Source organism: Festucalex cinctus, chromosome 11 (assembly GCF_051991245.1).
Source record: "Festucalex cinctus isolate MCC-2025b chromosome 11, RoL_Fcin_1.0, whole genome shotgun sequence".
In the NCBI taxonomy this organism is placed as follows: domain Eukaryota; kingdom Metazoa; phylum Chordata; class Actinopteri; order Syngnathiformes; family Syngnathidae; genus Festucalex; species Festucalex cinctus.
In genome coordinates, this window is record NC_135421.1 from 12,363,506 (window position 1) to 12,381,941 (window position 18,436).

Here is an 18,436-nt window from a genome sequence, read left to right on the forward strand (position 1 = left end):
AAAGGTGAATTTAAAGTTCACATGACAAACATTAGGTGTCGCGTTGACACATTAGGTGAGCTGTCATCTCTCCTTGGGCAATGACAGCTGAAGCCACGCACGCGAGTAAGACAAATGCAGCACACAACAACAATAACAACAACCGCGGCAGCTGAGAGAGGGAAGAAGAGAGGAAATAAAATAAATGAAAGTGCACACAGACCTTGTCAGAAGCTGCAGAGCCGTGGAGACTGTTTTCCTTTCCACGGTCTCCTCTCCCTCTCTCCTCGTCTCCGCTGCTATCTGTGAGTATGGACGTGCGTGAGAGCGCGTGCGCATGAGTGTGTGAATGCGTGCGTGTACGCGCAGCTCCCTCCCCTTCTGCCTCTCAGCTGCTGCGCGCAGGCAGGCAGCTCTCAGGAAATGAATGGGGAGAGCTGCACAGAGTTGTGTTGTACTTGCAAATGACTTAACCCCGCATCACATGATCCGCTCAACTGTAGGCTGGACCGGTGGGTGGAGGCTTCATAAGCACACACACATATACACACAGAGAGAAGACAGTATAGTCTAAGTTTCAACAGCATGCGTCGAATTACACAGGGGGCCCCCGCCGAAGATGGAGGGGGGTCCAACGAGTCCAACCCCGGTTGGTCCACACTCCTTCCCGCAGAGCGAACGGCCTCGGTCAGGACATCAGCGGGGTGTTTCAAGAAAACGAAATTTGTCAGTTTTAAAGAACCTGCGAAGTCATTTTGTTTCTTTGTTTGCAGATAAGTGATTAGCAGTGTTGTAACTAGCGCGTTAATTTTAAAGGAACAGTTCGTTTTTTGTTTTTTTTTACATGAATCTCTATTTCATCCTCACCTCCAGTGTGTGCGATTAGCATTAACTTACCCCTGACAGCGTTCTGTGACACGAGTTCTGGGGCCTCATTTATAAAACTGCGTGAAAACCTGCACAGAAATGTACGTACGAACGAAACTCAAAACGCACGTACGCAGAAAAAAATTGAGATTTATAAAACCATGCGTAAACACACACACGCATATCTGCACGCAAGTTCCCTTTATAAATCCCACACGATCCCAACCGGTGTGCGCAGCAGATTCCACACCCCAAGTCCGCCTATTTCACCCCATATTTGGCAATGGAAATCAACTCATCTGCGTATTAATAAGCAGTACGTGTTGGCAACACCAAATCAAAACAATTTGGACGGTCAATGAAAGGCAAGAAAGAAGGCTCAATTCACCGTGATGTAGAATTTTAGCGTGAACAGTAGGTCCTATAAAAAATAACCCCAAACGATTTTTTATTCTTTTTTTTTTTTTTTTTTTTAAAGAGGATGTGCATTGAAACCCTCATTGAAGGGGTCGAGTCACGGAAGACCAATAAAAGAAAGCAGGACGAGTTGTGGTAATGCCGCCGCAGGGCGCACAGTAGCAGACTTTTTTTTTTGTTTTTAAGAAGGAAAATAAATTAATAATAATAGTAATAATAATAATCATCATCATCATAAAAAAAATCAGCCATCCATCCATTTTCTTAATCGCTTACACTTTTATTGTCTTTACTCAGACTTACTAAATTGTCTCAAAATTATAGGCGATCAATAGGCCGCCCTGCTGTTAATATTCCCAATGTGTTGCTTATGGATCTTCATCCAGAATCACGGATGTGTGGATCGTAATGTGAACGTTTATGACTCGCGTGCATTTCTTTCTTGTACTTGCATGACAAAACCCTATCTACGCAGCAAAGATGCACCAAGACTGTATAGCTTTTTTTTATTATTATTATTATCCTTATTGTCTTATGTCATTATACTGTATAGTTTTATTTAGCCCTTAATGGCAATTGCGCGGCGGGTGGGTGAAGTTACGTTAGACGCATATTGTTGCACGTCGCGATGATGTAATGCGTGCAGTGTATGTCCACATTAGTTGTTACTAATGTGATTTGTTGCGTGAGGTTTTTTTCAAGATAAGTGATCAATGGGAGAAGACGGCCGTTTAAGATGTTTATTTGTGTGCAGCTTTCCGCCCCGCTGCGTTCTTGTGATGTCGGAGCAAGTCTACAAAACATTATAATGTGACCCGACATCCAGCATACATGTCGTTTGAGGAATAGAAATACACCACAAAGCTGATTGTGTCGCTGTTTTCCCATATCTCCAGAATATGCGGATTGCGTACGGTAGGTCCAGACTTGACGTGGCGGTGCGTAAAGGTTCACGTTCACTTTGTTTCTATAAATACCACCTTTGGCGCAGAAATGTTCGTACGTAGAGTTTTGGCCTCATTTTGATCGTATGCAAGCTTTATAAATGAGGCCCCTGGTCCGGTGTTGGTCGAGAGGACAGTAGTCCGGCAAGTTGACTTGGGTCACGGAAATAAAGCGTTTATATTCTAAAAACAATTAGTGTTCAAAAGAGTGATACATTTGCATCACTAAACTCCTTTTCTGAAAAAAGTCAAAACGCCATTACCACCGGGCACTATTTTTCTGTTCGTTCGTATCACTGCGCGTCGCCCTTTAGACAGCTAATTGACGCGCTGCAGACAGCTGATCTGCGCGGCTTCCGCCTTCGAAAAGACAAACAACTTTTAGATTAGTGCGCGACTGCGCGTCTATCAACTGCATGCAGGGCGCCGCGCAGTGATACGAACTAACAGAAAAGTAGTGCCTGGCGGTAATGGTGTCTGACTTTTTTAAGAAAAGGAGTTTAATGATGCAAATGTATCACTCTTTTGAACACAAATTGTTTTTAGAAGATAAACGCTTTATTTAAGTTATTAGAGATTGTAGGTAGTTTATATGCATAGCTGTTATGTACTAAAGCACAATATTGTGCTTTTTTTAGTATGAGCTTTTTTTTTTTTTTTTTTTTTTTTTACAATATTATGATCTTTTTAAAATATATATATAATATATTTTACCGTGACTGGTAATTTGCCATCTAGTTCACGTGAGTTTGTGATGCTAAGCTAACGCTAAGCTCTCAACGAGACGGCATGTACGTTGCTGTCACACAGTGGTGTAAACATGCACATTTGTGTTTTTCATACCCGCTCATAATGTCTACGAGCAATCACGGCATTTTCTCGCTCTTCTGATTAACCAGTCAGCGATATTCAAGGCAAAATAACGCTCGCAGGAGGGTTGCCGGTTGTGGCAAAAATAACCAAACCCTAAACGATCGTAGAGGGAAAACATTTTTTAACAATACACTTTCCTGGGATGTACAAAGCATGACGACGCAAACTGGCTGCTACCGTATCATCGGCGATAACCCCCCACCCCACAACACAAGGCTCAACCACACAGGAGAAAATAATGGACTTTCTTTACGCGTGCAATTTGCCACCGACTTCTGAAGGTATGTGCTTTCATTGTGCTATAAGCAGTTGTAACCAGTTGTCAATCTGATGTTGAGACAGCAAAGGGCGGAATTTTGTACTAAAAAGTAACTGATAAGTTACTTTTGGAGTAACTTAGTTACTTTGACAGTAAAGTAATCAGTAAAGTAACTAGATTACTTTTTTAGGAGTAATTAGTAATCAAATTACTTTTTCAAATAATCTGTTGCAACACTTGTGATTAGCACAATAGTACTAAATTGGCTCAATTTACTGACCAAACCCACAAAACAGGTGAGCCATGATTGGCTGTTACCTACTTCCTCAGCACAGTCACATCAGTCGACAACAGGTGGAAAATTACTTTTTAAAGGTATTAATTGTACATGAAAAATAAAGCAGTTATCAAATTAATTCTGGACACAATATTAACTTTTCACTGGTGAAAATTGTTCAATGAGTCAAGCATCCCTTTAAAACCCTTTGGCGTTCTTGTGACCGGTTTTCGGCTTTTTGATGGTTCTGACCAAGTCATTTCAAAATAAGATAATGCCCAGGGGTACAGCATTTTTTTAATTGGTCAGTTAAAAATTGCACTTGGAAGCTGCAATGCAAAAGCTAAAGTTTGAGAGAAAACGTAATAATAAGATTTTGATTTCATAAAATATGTTTTGAAAATGCCTTTGATTGTGTATACACAATACTTCAATAAGTAATTAAATAGCTATTTAATCATATCAGTGGCACCTTGCTGCGGTGTGTTTTCAACTATACATCATATCCGCGAATGTGACAATTTATTAAGTACAACTACAGAAGATAAGCTGCTATCATGGCACCTGTGATAAATCATTTTTTTCACAAAGCTGTCAGCATCTGCTTTTTATTGAGTTGGTTTATTGATTTGTGTATCTGGTGAGTTTAGAAGGCCGTTTAACATGATAAGTCAAATATTCCATTAACCTTTCTTTCTGCCTCTACATAAAGATACATGTAATTATAACCACACTGAATCATACAGAGAAGTGTCATTTTTTTTTCAATATTTTTAATCAATTTTTATCTGTAATCAATTTCAGTGAAAGAATTGATTGATTTACTGTATTTATCTATGTTTGCTTGATCACATTTTTATATACTATATTTAATCTCAATGATGTTTATGATTTTTTAAATACTTTCGTTTGTATATTATTATTAATTCTAGTTATACTGGGCAAATATTTTGTTATTGTGTTTTATGGATGAAAATTTTGTGAACCTAGTCAATTTTTCAATACTCAATCAATACTATTATGTCAATACTCAATATCGATAATGATGATGATGATAATAATAATAATAATAATATAAACAATTCAGCAAACATCTTTTTTATGTGTTTCAAATTGTGCAATTTTAAATTAATATATGTGAAATTATTTGATTTTAAAAATAATATTTGTATTTTATATTTTTTTCTAATAATTTAAGTGATTCATCCATCCATTCATCTTCTGGACCGCTTCTTCCTCACAAGGGTCGCGGGGGGTGCTGGAGCCTATCTCAGCTGGCTTTGGGCAGTAGGCGGGGGACACCCTGGACTGGTTGCCAGCCAATTGCAGGGCATTAAGTGATTCAATTGAAAAAAATATTTGATGTTTATTGATGGAAATTAGTTAATCTATGAATGGGGGGGAACTAATTAGAAAAGCATACATATAAATCATATTCACATTTTCTGTGCGGTACGAGTGTGTGTGTATTGTGTTACCAGCCTTGGGTAATACAGCGGAACAATTCCACATAATGACTGCTTTTATTACACGGCATTTCGGCGAGCGCCTGATCCCAGTGCATGCGTCTCAGTTTCCCTTGCGGGTGTTCCCCATCTTGCAGTGGCTCCTCCCTGTGGGAGCGCTCATTAAGGTAAAGGCGTCAAGGCTCATCTGCATGTCCACACGGTGTGTATGCGACTTTTGGGGCATTGTGATTGGGTTTGGGCAGGGGATGATAGAGATGCTTGCCGTAGTACAATGAGGCCTAAGCATTTAATATTCCTCCTGTTTCAGTTCAGATAGTGAGAGGCTTGCATTTGCCTGTCAGGGTAGAATGGCTGGGTGGAGGGGAAGAAAGACATGATGAATGGGCTTGGGTGGGCTCAATAATGGGGTGCATGGGCAATTGTGTCGGGGTGCAATAAGAAGATGGCGGGTGGATAGATGGAGACGGGGCTGACGTAATGCACAGGTGTCAAACTAAGTGACAAGCATGGCAGCTGGCCAGTTGCCAGCTAACGAGCTAGCGCCAGAAGCTCAGGTAGCAGTATACATCTTCATTCAGTGCTCAATTGGTCAAATAGCACAAAAAGATGGACTCAAATGCAGAATAACATAAAGAAAGATCCAAAATTACAAAGTTATTTGTTTACAATAAGTTAGGCAATGCCAACTGCTGATGATGTCGTCCTCCCACTTCTTAAAATCAGAGCTTTCTTTTGCATCATCTTGTCGATGTGTGGTCCAACCAAGCGGCAACATCTCCGTTTTTACTTCCTGTTATGCTGCTATAACATCACTTCCAAATATGGGTACGCTGGCAGTGGCAACCGGTCAGTTTGCGTTGCCGCCTGAGTCTTTCACACTGAGCGAGTGCAGTGTGAAAAGGGCTTAACCGCTTGCTCCTCACAAGGGTCGCAGGAGGTGCTGGAGCCTATCACAGCTGACTTCGGGCAGTGGGCGGGGTACACCCTGAACTTGTTGCCAGCCAATCGCAGTAATTTATAACATGTTGGTTGAAAACATGAAAAATATGTCAGTTATCTATCAATTTATTTGGTTACAAGTTTAAATTAAGCAAAATAGTGTCATAAAATAATGCGGTGAGCATATTGTACATTTATGGTTTCACAGTCCATAGTGTCCATCTGAGTTCAGCTCTGTATTAAAGGGATGTAACTGCAGAATGCAAAACCATTCAGCCTCTTCTTAATGGATTTTTTTTTTTCGAGCTTGAAAACATCCAGTATTATTTTAGTTTCTCCTCTTTTTTTTTCTTTCTATAATTTCCCAATGCTTTTTAGTTGTTGGTATACTGAAAGGGTTGCAGCAGGGCCGTGTTACACAATTCTTGCAAAAAAAAGCTTTTTTGTCTGCTGTTTTTTTCCTCCATGGCACCTACAGCAGCGCTCAACAGTACTCCCACCTAAAATACTACAAACACCACTCGGAGCAACAGGGAATTGCTCGGATCGCTCAGTGCCCGCAGCGGCGAGATGGAGGTGGACCTGCTTGTTACAATGATCCAGATGCAACACCAATGGATTTTAAACACACACACACACGAATGGATTGTGTGACGTGTTGCTTGCTGTGTGGGAAAATCACAGCCTGTGGTACCTGAGGAAATTGAAGCCATGCTATGGAACAGTCACAGTCTGTCATACCTGACATACAGTTGTTGTTATAGAGCATTTTGTGGATTTGTTCCAAAATTGGCCAGCCTGTCACCTCAGAACGTCAATTTAAGATGAAGGTGATATTGTATTGTGAACATTTTGTACACAATCGTACAAACTCCCCCAAGATGTGCTGCAATAACATATTTTTTACACAAAAACACAGTTTCCCACTAATTGAAGTTCAATTATAGTGAGTAGACCTTCACAAGAAAATAATAGATAGGAAGGTGGGGAGCGGATGTGATAAGATGACAGCAGATAGTTTGAGGGTCTTGTTGGGGGGGTTGCATGGACTGAAAAGGGTCGGCTGGATGTATTGCATCCCCAATAGGGCTTATTAAACACCTGAGACGCACCGAGTGACTGTAGACAGGCTGCTAATGCGTCACCCCTCGGTGGCAGCAGCTCAGAGATAATATGGGCGTCTGGGGGTTCATTTGCGGGGCATCATCACCAGGGCTTCAGAAGACATCAAGACGTTATTAGCGTTACACACTTCTCCCTTGCATCATCCGACCCAATCTCATCAAATTATTGTAAAACCATTCGTCAATTAGTCACGCGCAACAAAATGTGAGGGGGCGAACATTTCCGCTCTATAAAGGAGCTTCCGATTTGACTCTGGAGGAAAATTTGAAAAATGTATGGAGGAGACGTACTAGATGAAAGAAAATATTACTACCACTGTATAATGTTTGGTATTCTATTCTAATCCTGCTACACAGTTCCAGCTTGGCTTAGTCTTCACTTCAAAACTGTGAAAACCATGCCACATTGAATGCACCAGTCACAACAAGACATGCTAAGATGAAACTGGACGAGAATGAATATTCTCTATTTATTTATTTATTGGAAACAAACTTCCATCCATCCATTTTCTTGACCGCTTATTCCTGACAAGGGTCGCGGGGGGTGCTGGAGCCTATATCAGCTGGCTCTGGGCAGTAGGCGAGGGACACCCTGGACTGGTTGCCAGCCAATCGCAGGGCACACAGAGATGAACACTCATCCACACTCACAAGCACACCGAGGGACAATTCGGAGCGCCCAATTAACCTGCCATGCATGTCTTTGGAATGTGGGAGGAGACTGGAGTACCCGAAAAAGACCCACGCAGGCACGGGTAGAACCTTCATATCATGATAATATCGTATCGTGATGTTTGGATATCGTTACATCCTTACTGTATAGCTTCCAATTGTTTATGTATACGTAGCATATAATAACTCAAATGGAACCGTGAACTCTCTTTTGAATTTCGTTGAGGTAAAATGTCATTGAGAGATTTGATATTTTTATGCGCATCTGAATTCACGAATGTTGTGCCGTATAACCAGCAGATGGGATTCCTCCAGCCCAGATCCTGTGTGCAATACAAAAAAAATGCAAATGGGAAAATAAATAGTCACATAACTGTGAAATAGAGAGAGGACGACAGTGCAAGAAGAACGCAGAGAAATAGAGCGTTAGCACATCTGCTAGCCGAGGGTGTCTCCCCCGGTCCAGTGCATTTGCATGTGTGTGTATTTGCGCGCCTGTGCGCATGTGTGGGTGGGTGGGCGCTGTGCATTTGTGTTTGTCCAGGCGTCAGTACACCTGCACAGACTGAGTGGGCTGGCGCAGAGCTCGACGCTTCCCCCCGCGGGCCGTCTCTCTGTCAGGCCCTGCCAAGGTCAGGCTCCCGCCGGGGGTGGGGGTGCTGGGCGGGGGTGGTGAAAGGGACACGCCAGCAGGACAACCGCGATCTCAGCACCAAGTGTCGGACAACGGCTTTCGCTCGCCCACCTGCTGAAACGTGCACGGACACGTGTAACACCACCAAGTGGACGTCTCATCCTCCTCTTTTTCTAATCAGTTAATTACTTGCATAATTTAAAATGGAAAAAAAATTACCCTGATAGTTTGACATTAACAAATATTCTGAATGTTACATGCAAACATTTATTATGTCACGATGTGGGGGTGTTGGAAGGAGGACCCAAATGCAGGGGGCAACAAAAACAGGTCAAGGCAGGGATGCAAGTAAAAAAAAGGGGTTTAATTAACAAAAAGGCAAACGAGGTACCCTGTGACTAAAACAACAAAAACAGGAGGGAAACAAGACCTGGCATGCAAGGCAACATGGCATGACAGGAAGAGCAATAGCAACAGAAACAATAACTCAACAAGAACTGAACGGAAAACAGGTGACTAAATACACACAGGCTAATTGACAATGACTAGACACAGCTGGGCAAGACACAAGTGGCAAGGGAAGCTGATTGGTGGATACACTGGGAAGGGAAGACACACTCAGGTGGACGTGGTTTGACATAACGGGACAAGGGAAGAGACAAGGAACACATGACAAACAACCCAAAACACCAAAAGAAAACAAAATCCCACCCCCACAAAACCAAAACATGACATAAATGCTTCACTTTAATGCATGTTATGTTTATTGTTCAACACAACCTGTGCTACCTTTAACGGAGCCATCCGCTGTCAAGCTAAAGGATCATTTGCAGTCAAAATTAATAGTGCGATTAATCTGCGTTAATACATGATTAATGCGATAATTTTTTGTGATTAATTAATTAGTTAACACTTTAACTTTGACAGCACTAAATAAAATTAAAATGAACAAGAGTTTAGAATGGTGGGAACTGTGTGGTGGGTTTGTGATGACTGAGTAGATGCATAGCTCACCCCCCAAAAAACAAACGGGGGGTGCGGAAATTCACCTATCACGGGCATGCATGGAACGTATCACCCGCGAAAAGTAAGGGAACACATTGAAAGGAGTAAATGGACATGACATTGCACTTGACACCTGACCCCAACGATGTAAGCTTATACGTTCCCCCCAGCTGTCAGGCCTGCCATCAACAGTTGCGCGAGCCACCTCTCTGTTGCTCTTTTGTTGCGAGACCTTGCGTTGCCCCCCTCTCACTACCTCCCACCACCGCTGCCTCACCTCTCTCCCTCCTCCCCTCTCAGGCGCTTGGGTACAGCCAGTGCTCTCCAAACACGAGGACGCGAGCTGCCAGCGAGTCGCCATGGCAACAGCTTCTCTCTCGCCCCAACTGTGGAGAATCGACTAGCCCCCCTCTCGCGCTCACTCACTCTCTCTCTCTTTCTCCCAAGCGGCCCAAATTAGACTTGTCACAGTGTTTTTCTGGCATCCCTTTAAATCATCATGTGTGCGTAGAGAGGGCGGAGGAGGAAGAAAGAGAGGTGAGTGGGGGTGTTAATCAAAAAGACACAGATTGCGGCGCAACAAATGATTACCCCCCACCCACCCTCCTCCCTTTTCTTGAGTACAAGACTGTTGTGGGTGGAGACGAGGATGCCGGAGATATTTCCGGGCCAGGGCGCAGGACTTATCTCTCCGGGCGCAAGTGCACTCCACAAGAGACGGTGAGGCAAACGTCTGCTCGTCACATCAATTCCTTGTTCCCAACTCACTCTTGAAAGATTCCATTCCTGCTCGTCCGTTCCCTTCCATGTCATACACACAAACAAGGCAGAGCGCTTATCCAGACGCTACTTGGGGGAACCGACAAGCTATCCAGGTGGAGGCCTGAGGAGACTGCACAACTTTCCATGCACATCTGCAACATCAAGTGTCTTCATGTGGAGTCTTTCAGTTTCAGTGAGATCTCCACATTTAATTGTTTTGAACAGAAACAAAGAATTTCAAGCATGATTAACATTCAGATTGATATTAAAAATATTATTTTTTCAACATTCCAAAAACGTGTGTTAGATGCATGTTTGTTTCTCATAATATTAAACTTCTTTTTCAAGAAAAACATTAACTTGTTTTCTGGTTGCAATTTTTTTTTTTTAAATACAAACCTGGGCTCTCTGTTTTTTTAGTGTGGGATTTTCTTTTTCTTAAAGATGCAATCTGCAACGTTCAAGCCGCCACTAAGGCTTGATTGTACCCTCATCTCACTTTTGCGTCTTGCGGTAACGTGGTTTATTCATGTTGGAAAGTTGACAAACATACTGTAATTGTGTTGAGTTGTTTTTCATCAAAAACATGAGAGAAAATTTTATGTGAAATAGTTTTAGATCTGAAATGTTTAACATTATCTGCTGACAAAAAATAAACAGGGGTAAAATGATTGTCCTGACTAATACTAGACTAAAACGTTGACAGTTTTGTTGACTAAAATGAGATTTTGTTGGACTAAAATAAAGACTAAAATATTAGATTTATAGTCGACTAAAAACTGACTAAATAAAAATGGGATGAGGTTGATTATGTCAAAAACTAACAAGCATGATTTAAATCAGACTAAAACAGACTAAATTTAAAAATGACTGATAAAATTCCTTCCGTCGCTACAGTTTCTGATTGGCCAGTTTTGTTGCGTCCTGACATGAAGTTTTAAGCTCATATCTTTTGAGCGGCGAAGGCTTGTGAGGGATGTGAATGTGTTTTTTTCATCAGGGTTCTTTCAAGGTCGTAAACGCTCACCAGATGCTCGCCAACAGTTTTGTTTTATATTTTTTCTTGCGACAAGAAAACTGCCACAGCAATCATTAAAACTGCTGGCGAACATCTTTGAAATGGTCTACACTTTTGAACTAACCCTGACAAAAAATAAATAAAAATTCACTGAAACGTGCACACCCTCGCAAGTCTTCGGCATATAAAATCGAATATTTCCCCCTTCCCCGTGTAAACAAAAAAAAAACGTCCACACTGCCTCATCTGTTGAGAAAAACACATCCACATAATTGCACACAAAAACGGAGAAGTACGTATCTGACCACATTTAAATGCATGCCAAGCCACTAGGCGGCAGTAGTTAGTCAAATACTGCTCGACTTGACATCACTTCAACCATATGTCACACAACCACGGACTGCCAACGCACTCAAGACTTTTTTTAATACATTAAACCGTCAATCAGAGCAAAGAGGAAAACAAAGCATAAATTGGAAATTTTAAACACGCTTCACTTTTTTTTTAACAACTTGAGGCATGTGTAATGTGTATGAGTGACGTGTTTAAAGCGACAACTTAAAACTGTTTACAACCGTCACACGCAAACGCGGATCCAGAGAAATTCGCAAATCCCCATTCTCGACGGAGTTTTTGGAAGCCTTTGTTTTTAATGAGAAAAAAATAAATAAATCCCTGGGGACGTGTGGATGACACGGCACACCACAGAAAGGTATCTCCCATTTGCGGTTTCTGTGTAATAGTATGACTTTTGTTCAAGAATAATATGATATTTTCTTAAATAGTAGTGGTGTGAATTGCCTCGTACCTGACAATTCGATTCGTATCACGATTCATACGTCATGATTTGATTCGATACCGATTAATCCCGATACAAATCTAGAAGTTGATTGTTGCGATTTTTTGTACTCAAGTTTAGAAAATACTAATCAGTAAACTTGTACATGTAGACTGCAAGATATGTATGAAAATCTATTTATTGATCTGAAACTTCAGTCTTATAACTGTGAGCTACTTTATTTAACAAACAGGTTGTAATCTGTTTCATGTTTGAAAAGCATTGAAATATAATATTAAGGCTTAATGTGCCATTAACATAACATTCTTCCATGCTTAAGGTATGAACCCTAACCCTAAGTAAGTTATTTTGTTGAATATTTCCATTAAAAAAAATTATGTTTAAATATCGATTCAGCCGCATATCGAATCGATTCGAGAATTGTGCGCTGTAATAACGCAATATATTGCCAAATCGATTTTTTTAACACCTCTTTTTTTTTCTGTAAAAAAAACAAACTAAAAACTTTTGTCTAAAAAATGACTTTTTTTGTAGTATGCTTTTTATCTGAATGAAATGTTTTTTCTCATACTAAAACTTTTTCTCACTGAGTTTTTTTTTTAAGCAATTATAGATTTTTATCTTATCAGGTGTTGATTTTTCTTTCACATTTGCCACATTTTCATTCTTCTTGTAAAATTATGAGAATATTGAAATCCTTTTTTTTTTTTTTTTGTAATATGAAACTTTTTTTTTTTCCCAGTAACATTTTACTGGGTAGACTTTTTTTTTTTTTCCTCAAAAGGTTTTTGACATAGTGTTCAAACTCTGCAGCACTGTCCTTGTGTGCATGTGTCGGATACCAAAAGTATATTAAATGAATTAAACATATGTTTCTTGATTTCCTCCTTGATTCTTCTTCAGGCCAAGGTCTTTGATAACAAGCCAAAACAAATGATAAACTTTTTTCCAATCTGTGGAGGCTGCGCAGGCAGCGAAAGGGAAACTTCAGAGCTCAGCTTTTACGGAATGACATCACAGCTAAGCAATGTCTATTTTTAACTTGACCGAAGTTTTTCTCTCTTCCAGGAATTTCCAAAACAGGGTGAACATCTCAAGGGTGAGCGCAGCGCTGGAATACAGTAGGAAACAATGTCTGTCATGTTTGGACTGTAAACTTTGGGTGCTGAGATTGCGCAATACTCGTCTCGGTTTTTCTTTCTCATGAAAGAACATGAATGTGATCGTGGTGAATGCTCATTTGCATTCGGGTTCACTGCTTCTTAATGGACTCCAATCCAAAGAGATGTCTTAACAAATGCTCTCTTGGACACTTTTATGGTGTGTTTATGTAGCTATTATTGGAACCTTGAAGAAAATGAACAGATTAATTAATATATGCATGCAAATACACAAATACACATTTAAGTCTCTTTTATGAGATGTCACAATTTCTATCATTGTGAAAGAACATCATTTTTCTTCTAAAATAGCTATTTTAAAATAAATAAATAAATATATATATATATATATATATATATATATATATATATATATATTCATGTTTATCATATTAGTATTGAACGATCACATATTTTGTTCTGAAAATTAATTATTTTGTGCAAGATTGACATGTTTTGTTTTTATTACTTTTTTCCTATAAGATTACAGCAAAATTTTTATATACAAAATTGACTTTTTTTCTTTGAAACAGTTCTTCTGAAATTGTGAATGTGTTCTCAAATAAAAGGCTCCCTCAAACTAGAGACATTTCTCAAAAAATATATAGTTTAATTAAAAAATATCTCTAACATTTGGTCATATTACTTATTCTGCATCACTTTTCTTACACAAAACATGAATAAAATAAATTAAAAAAAATAATTCTTTGCTGCTATTTCCTAAAATAAAATCTTTCTTCAATTTTTTTTCTCTCAAGAGCACTTTTTTCCTTTATTATTATTATTATTATTATATTGAAACAATATTACTTTTTAGTCTTATTCTAGTAAGTTTCCATTTTTTTTGCATTAAAAAAACTTGCCTTAAAGGCGGGGTCTTCCGTTTTCACTCAGAAAAATGCCCTATATAAATACAGGATGTATACCCATGAACTCCTTCTCAATCTACACCTCTGGGATTCTGTTAATGTGTGGTGGTGATTTTTCCCCCTTTTTCTTTATGCTTCAAACTTTTTTTTTTTTTAAATCTCCGGAAAATTGTTTAAAAAAAAAAAAAAAAAAAACCCTGCTAAGATGTCACCGAAAAAAAGAACAGCTGCATTAATACCCTAGTATGAGTTTGAGTGGAATCCCTGACTACTTTTTTTTTTTTTTCCCTTCCAAATATGGCTTTTTTTTCTCATATACTGTATTTGACACTTTTTCTTAAAAAAAAAAAAAAAGTTTTTTTTCTGAAGAAATTATGGCTTTTTCTTGAAAAACAAGTTTTAGTCACAAATTTGCTGTCAAACAAACTTTTTTTTTCTCCATAGTGCCATTATTATTATTAGTTTCCTTTTCAGTGTGGCTCTAATAAATACTCTTCCGTACAGACCAGGGTCTCATTGGAGTAAGACAAAATCTAGTCTGCTGTGGCGTGTCTCCGTGTGTGTTTCTTTAATGTGTGCGTACTCACTAACTTGCTTGCTTCACCACACTGACACCAGATGGCCCTTCCCATCATGGCTAATGGAGGAATTCAGCTGGCAGAACCCCCTCTTGTTCATGGTCAGTGTGTGTGTGTGAGTGTGACCTATTTGTATTCTGGGCAGAGCAGATGAGGCTCCAGGCCCGCTGCCCTGCTCCCCTCCAGCCCGTCCCCCCGGGGAGGGCATCTGTGGGTCTGCAGTGGTTAGATAGGGCAGACCCATCATGGCAGCACTTTAAAGGGCACCTCACTTGTCCCGTGAGAAGGGATGTGTTTGGATTTTGGGTGTGTGTATGTGTAGGGGGCGGTCGCCTCATGTGTTGGCGTGCTGAGGCGTCGCCGCTTCCCTGCTTCTGTCTCAAGTGACTTTCTTTTTTTCCTAGCTAGAATAGTGTTCCCAAAGTAGAGTTGATTGTGACAATTGATTAGACACTAGCTAATATACAAACACTAATTTTGATATTATATGCAGAAAACAACAGAACAAGTGATTAGTCACTTGCGTCTCCAGATATAACACATTTTCTTGTAATTTGAATCACTGTATTAAAATGTCCCATTGTCTGAAGTGATCCTCCATAAACAAGGAAGTAGCCTGCTAGCTAATGAAAAGACGGACAAGCAAACATGACACTCAATTATTTTTATTTATTTTTGTTTTGATGTTTATTCACAATAAAATCATGCTTCACGCCTCAAATTTAAAAAATGAAGAAAAGATATGTCTGTTGTCCTTATTTCATTAACCTGGAAGTAGCCTGATAGCTAACATTAGCTAGCTTTTCTTTTTATTGTTTGTTTTTTTTTAATTATTTTATGCGGTCATAATTTCCTCCACCATAAAGTTAAAACAAAAAATGGCACCGTCCTATTGCCTTAAGTCGTCCTCCATATACTAGGAAGTATCCAGGCACTCATAACTGATGGATGAACAAGCCAAATCATTTTAAGAAAAGCGTCACATATTGGTTCACAAGACCACAGTTGACAATTATTAACATTCCCTGATCTAAATCCCCTACATGTAGTTTACCTAAATGCAAGAGTATAAAAAAATAGTTCTTAAATTGAGGTTTAAAGATTTCTACACAGTAAATTCTGTAGTATAAATTTGATTCTATTTAGAGACTCAGTTTTAGAGTAGGCTAAGATTTACACTAGAAAGAGAATAAAATAAAAATTGAAAACATAAAAATAAAAGTCACTCAAGGGTTGAGGAACGAACTCATGACTTTCATCTTGGGAGACTGTCACACTACCACCTGACCTATGCCCCTCCTATTATGTTCTTTTCTGCCCCAAGAGACCAAAGACATCGTTTTTGGTCTTGGAGGAAGATTCCATGCAATCATATAGAATCAGCTCCAGCTGACACGAGCGATATACTAACAGAAAGCAGCAGCTGCGAGGCTCAGGGAGTAGATCGGCTAGCTGACGTTTGTTCCTACACCCTTTAGTCACTTTACTTTTCTTTTTTTTTCTAATTCTTTATTTTACTCTCTTCCAAGTGTAAATATTACTCTAAAAAAATTGTGTATTTGGTCCCACTCTAAATAGAGTCAAATTTACTCGACAATATTTATTGAAGCAGTTCTAATTTCCATGGGAAGGGTGCTCCAAAATACCATCATTTTGTGAGCAAAGGTTTCGGGAAGGACTGTACAGTCCCACGAAGTCGGCAAGATAAGAAGGTGCTAAACCATGTAATGTTTTATGAGTAAGTAACAAAACGTTGAAATCGCATCTCAAGTAGACCGTGAGCCAATACAAGTTGCCGTGTATTGGGGTAATATGATCAAACTTTCTTGTCCTCGTCAGGAGTCTTGTTGCAGCATTTTGTACAAACTGCAGACTTTTAATAATAGACATGGGAAGACCGGAACGACACATTACAGTAGTCAGGATGAGAAACAGCAGTTATGGTAATATTCTTGATGTACATTTGAAAGGGGAGATTTGAGTCAAATATAACACGAAGGTTTTTTGCTGAGTCACTTTGGGTCTACATTTATCACGACTTCATATGGTGTCCTTAAAGAAGTGTCAGTTTTATCAGGATTAAAAAGAAAAAAAGATTGAAGGACATAAATTATTTAATCTCAGCGAGGCACGTCTCCAGATTATAGCAATCGTGCATGCTATTATTTCTAAAGTCTTCTATAGTTGTGTATCATCGGCAACAGTGCAATCTAATTTGATTTACTCAACTCAATAGTGGGTCAAGTACTGATCCCTGCGGGATACCACAAGTAGCATTAGAATACTCAGAGGTCCCATTGCCATGGATGACACGGAGCGTCCTCTCTGAGAGACAAAATTTATTAAACCAAGAAAGTGCTGAAAGGTAGGCATGTTAATAGAATGTTTTATTTTATTTTATTATTATTATTATTATTTTCTTTTTAATAGAATGTTATGATCAATGGTGTAAAAGGCAGTGCTGAGATCAAGTAACCCAAAATAGTAAGCTCCTATTGTATTAAATCATCTTCCATGAAACAGGAAGTAGCCTACTTGCTAACCAAATTAATGGACAAACAAAATCAAACAACATTTCAAGATTTTTTTTTCCTTGTTTTACCATTCGACTTATGGTCGAATCATTTCCCACATCCAAACATGTAATAATAAAAATGGTTTGGTCCTATTTAGTCTCCTATCTGCCTCCATTAAGCAGGAAGGACTACTATCTTACACACTGACTAACAAACAAAACAAATAAAACATTCAAGGTTTTTATGGCCTTTGAGTCATGAAGGAATCCTTTCCCCTTCCACAAAATTAAAAAAGAAAAAAAAAATGGCACTGTGTTAAGAGTCTTCGATCGTCTGTCATGAGCCATGAAGTAGCATGGTAGCTTACAAATAGTCAAACTCAACATCAGTGCCACATGTTTTTGGTTAGAAGAATAAGTTTTCTCTGCTTTCATGTTTAGTCACTCACAATGGAACCATTCCCCCTGCCAGAATTACAAATGGTATGCTCCCAACATCTTACATCATCCTCCTAAACCAAGAAGGAACCTGCTAGATAGCAGGCACAAGTATGCGCCATTGCTTTTGTAACAGTTCAACCTTAGCAGATTACTACTCTCTGCTGTTCACATTTCATTATTATGTTAATATATATTAATATATTATAATATATATATTATTATATTATTAGTCTTTATATACAGTGGTGTGTTTTTTTCCTACTTTTTATGGTACAAAGTTCTACAAAATCCTCTTTTTGTAGGATGTCTACTAAATGAATTAGAATACAGGTTCTGTTGACCAAAAGGCATCCATGTCTTTATTTTTTACCCTTAACAACCTCCCTGTCCATTTATTGTCTCACACTCGACTTTACAGATTTGCATTAGCACACAAAAGTGAGCATTTTGAAGTGCAAGAATGCACTTATATGCACTGTGTGGTTTGAGAGCCGTAAAGGAGCCGCGGCGGTGTAATCACAGCATCATCATCAGCGGCGTCCTCAGAGAGCATGCGGGCCAATAATGGCCCTGTAATTGAATAACTTATCCGCAGCTATTTCCCAGGAGGCCGAGCGGCGAGCCACCGTCGCCAAGAGAGTATGAGGAGGGGTTTGGGGGGGCATATGGGGCTAAACAGTGCCGATCGGGAGCCTCTGAGGAGCACAATGAGAGGCGGGATGAGACAATTCAACACACATGCGCATAATATGAAATAATCAACTTTTTGTTTGGTTGCTGCATTGTTTAATGGTTATGCACTTCATTTTTGTCTCTCCACATCATTGAATTATAT

General features: G+C 39.4%; 2 protein-coding genes across 9 annotated transcripts in view; one reads left to right on the forward strand and one right to left on the reverse strand.

The window, feature by feature from the left end:
- klf12b (Kruppel like factor 12b) overlaps nucleotides 1-359 on the reverse strand; it is a 56,443-nt gene extending 56,084 nt beyond the window's left edge. Inside the window, exon 1 of the mRNA XM_077537254.1 lies at nucleotides 203-359. The gene's annotated coding sequence lies outside the window, so the exon portion shown is untranslated. The remainder of the gene's footprint in view (nucleotides 1-202) is intronic.
- The window catches only part of LOC144030717 (uncharacterized), a 37,823-nt gene extending 22,481 nt beyond the window's left edge, over nucleotides 1-15,342 (forward strand). For 4 of the 8 annotated variants that reach the window (XM_077537257.1, XM_077537258.1, XM_077537255.1 and 1 more), the window contains 3 exons: nucleotides 9,760-10,179; nucleotides 10,286-10,414; nucleotides 13,107-15,342. In XM_077537257.1, coding sequence (XP_077393383.1) covers nucleotides 9,760-10,179; nucleotides 10,286-10,414; nucleotides 13,107-13,163 — 606 coding nt within the window. In that variant the 3' untranslated portion in view covers nucleotides 13,164-15,342. The remainder of the gene's footprint in view (nucleotides 1-9,759; nucleotides 10,180-10,285; nucleotides 10,415-13,106) is intronic. The other 4 variants (XR_013287334.1, XM_077537259.1, XR_013287333.1 and 1 more) reach the window with 4 other exon arrangements.
- Nucleotides 15,343-18,436: the final 3,094 nt, after the last annotated feature.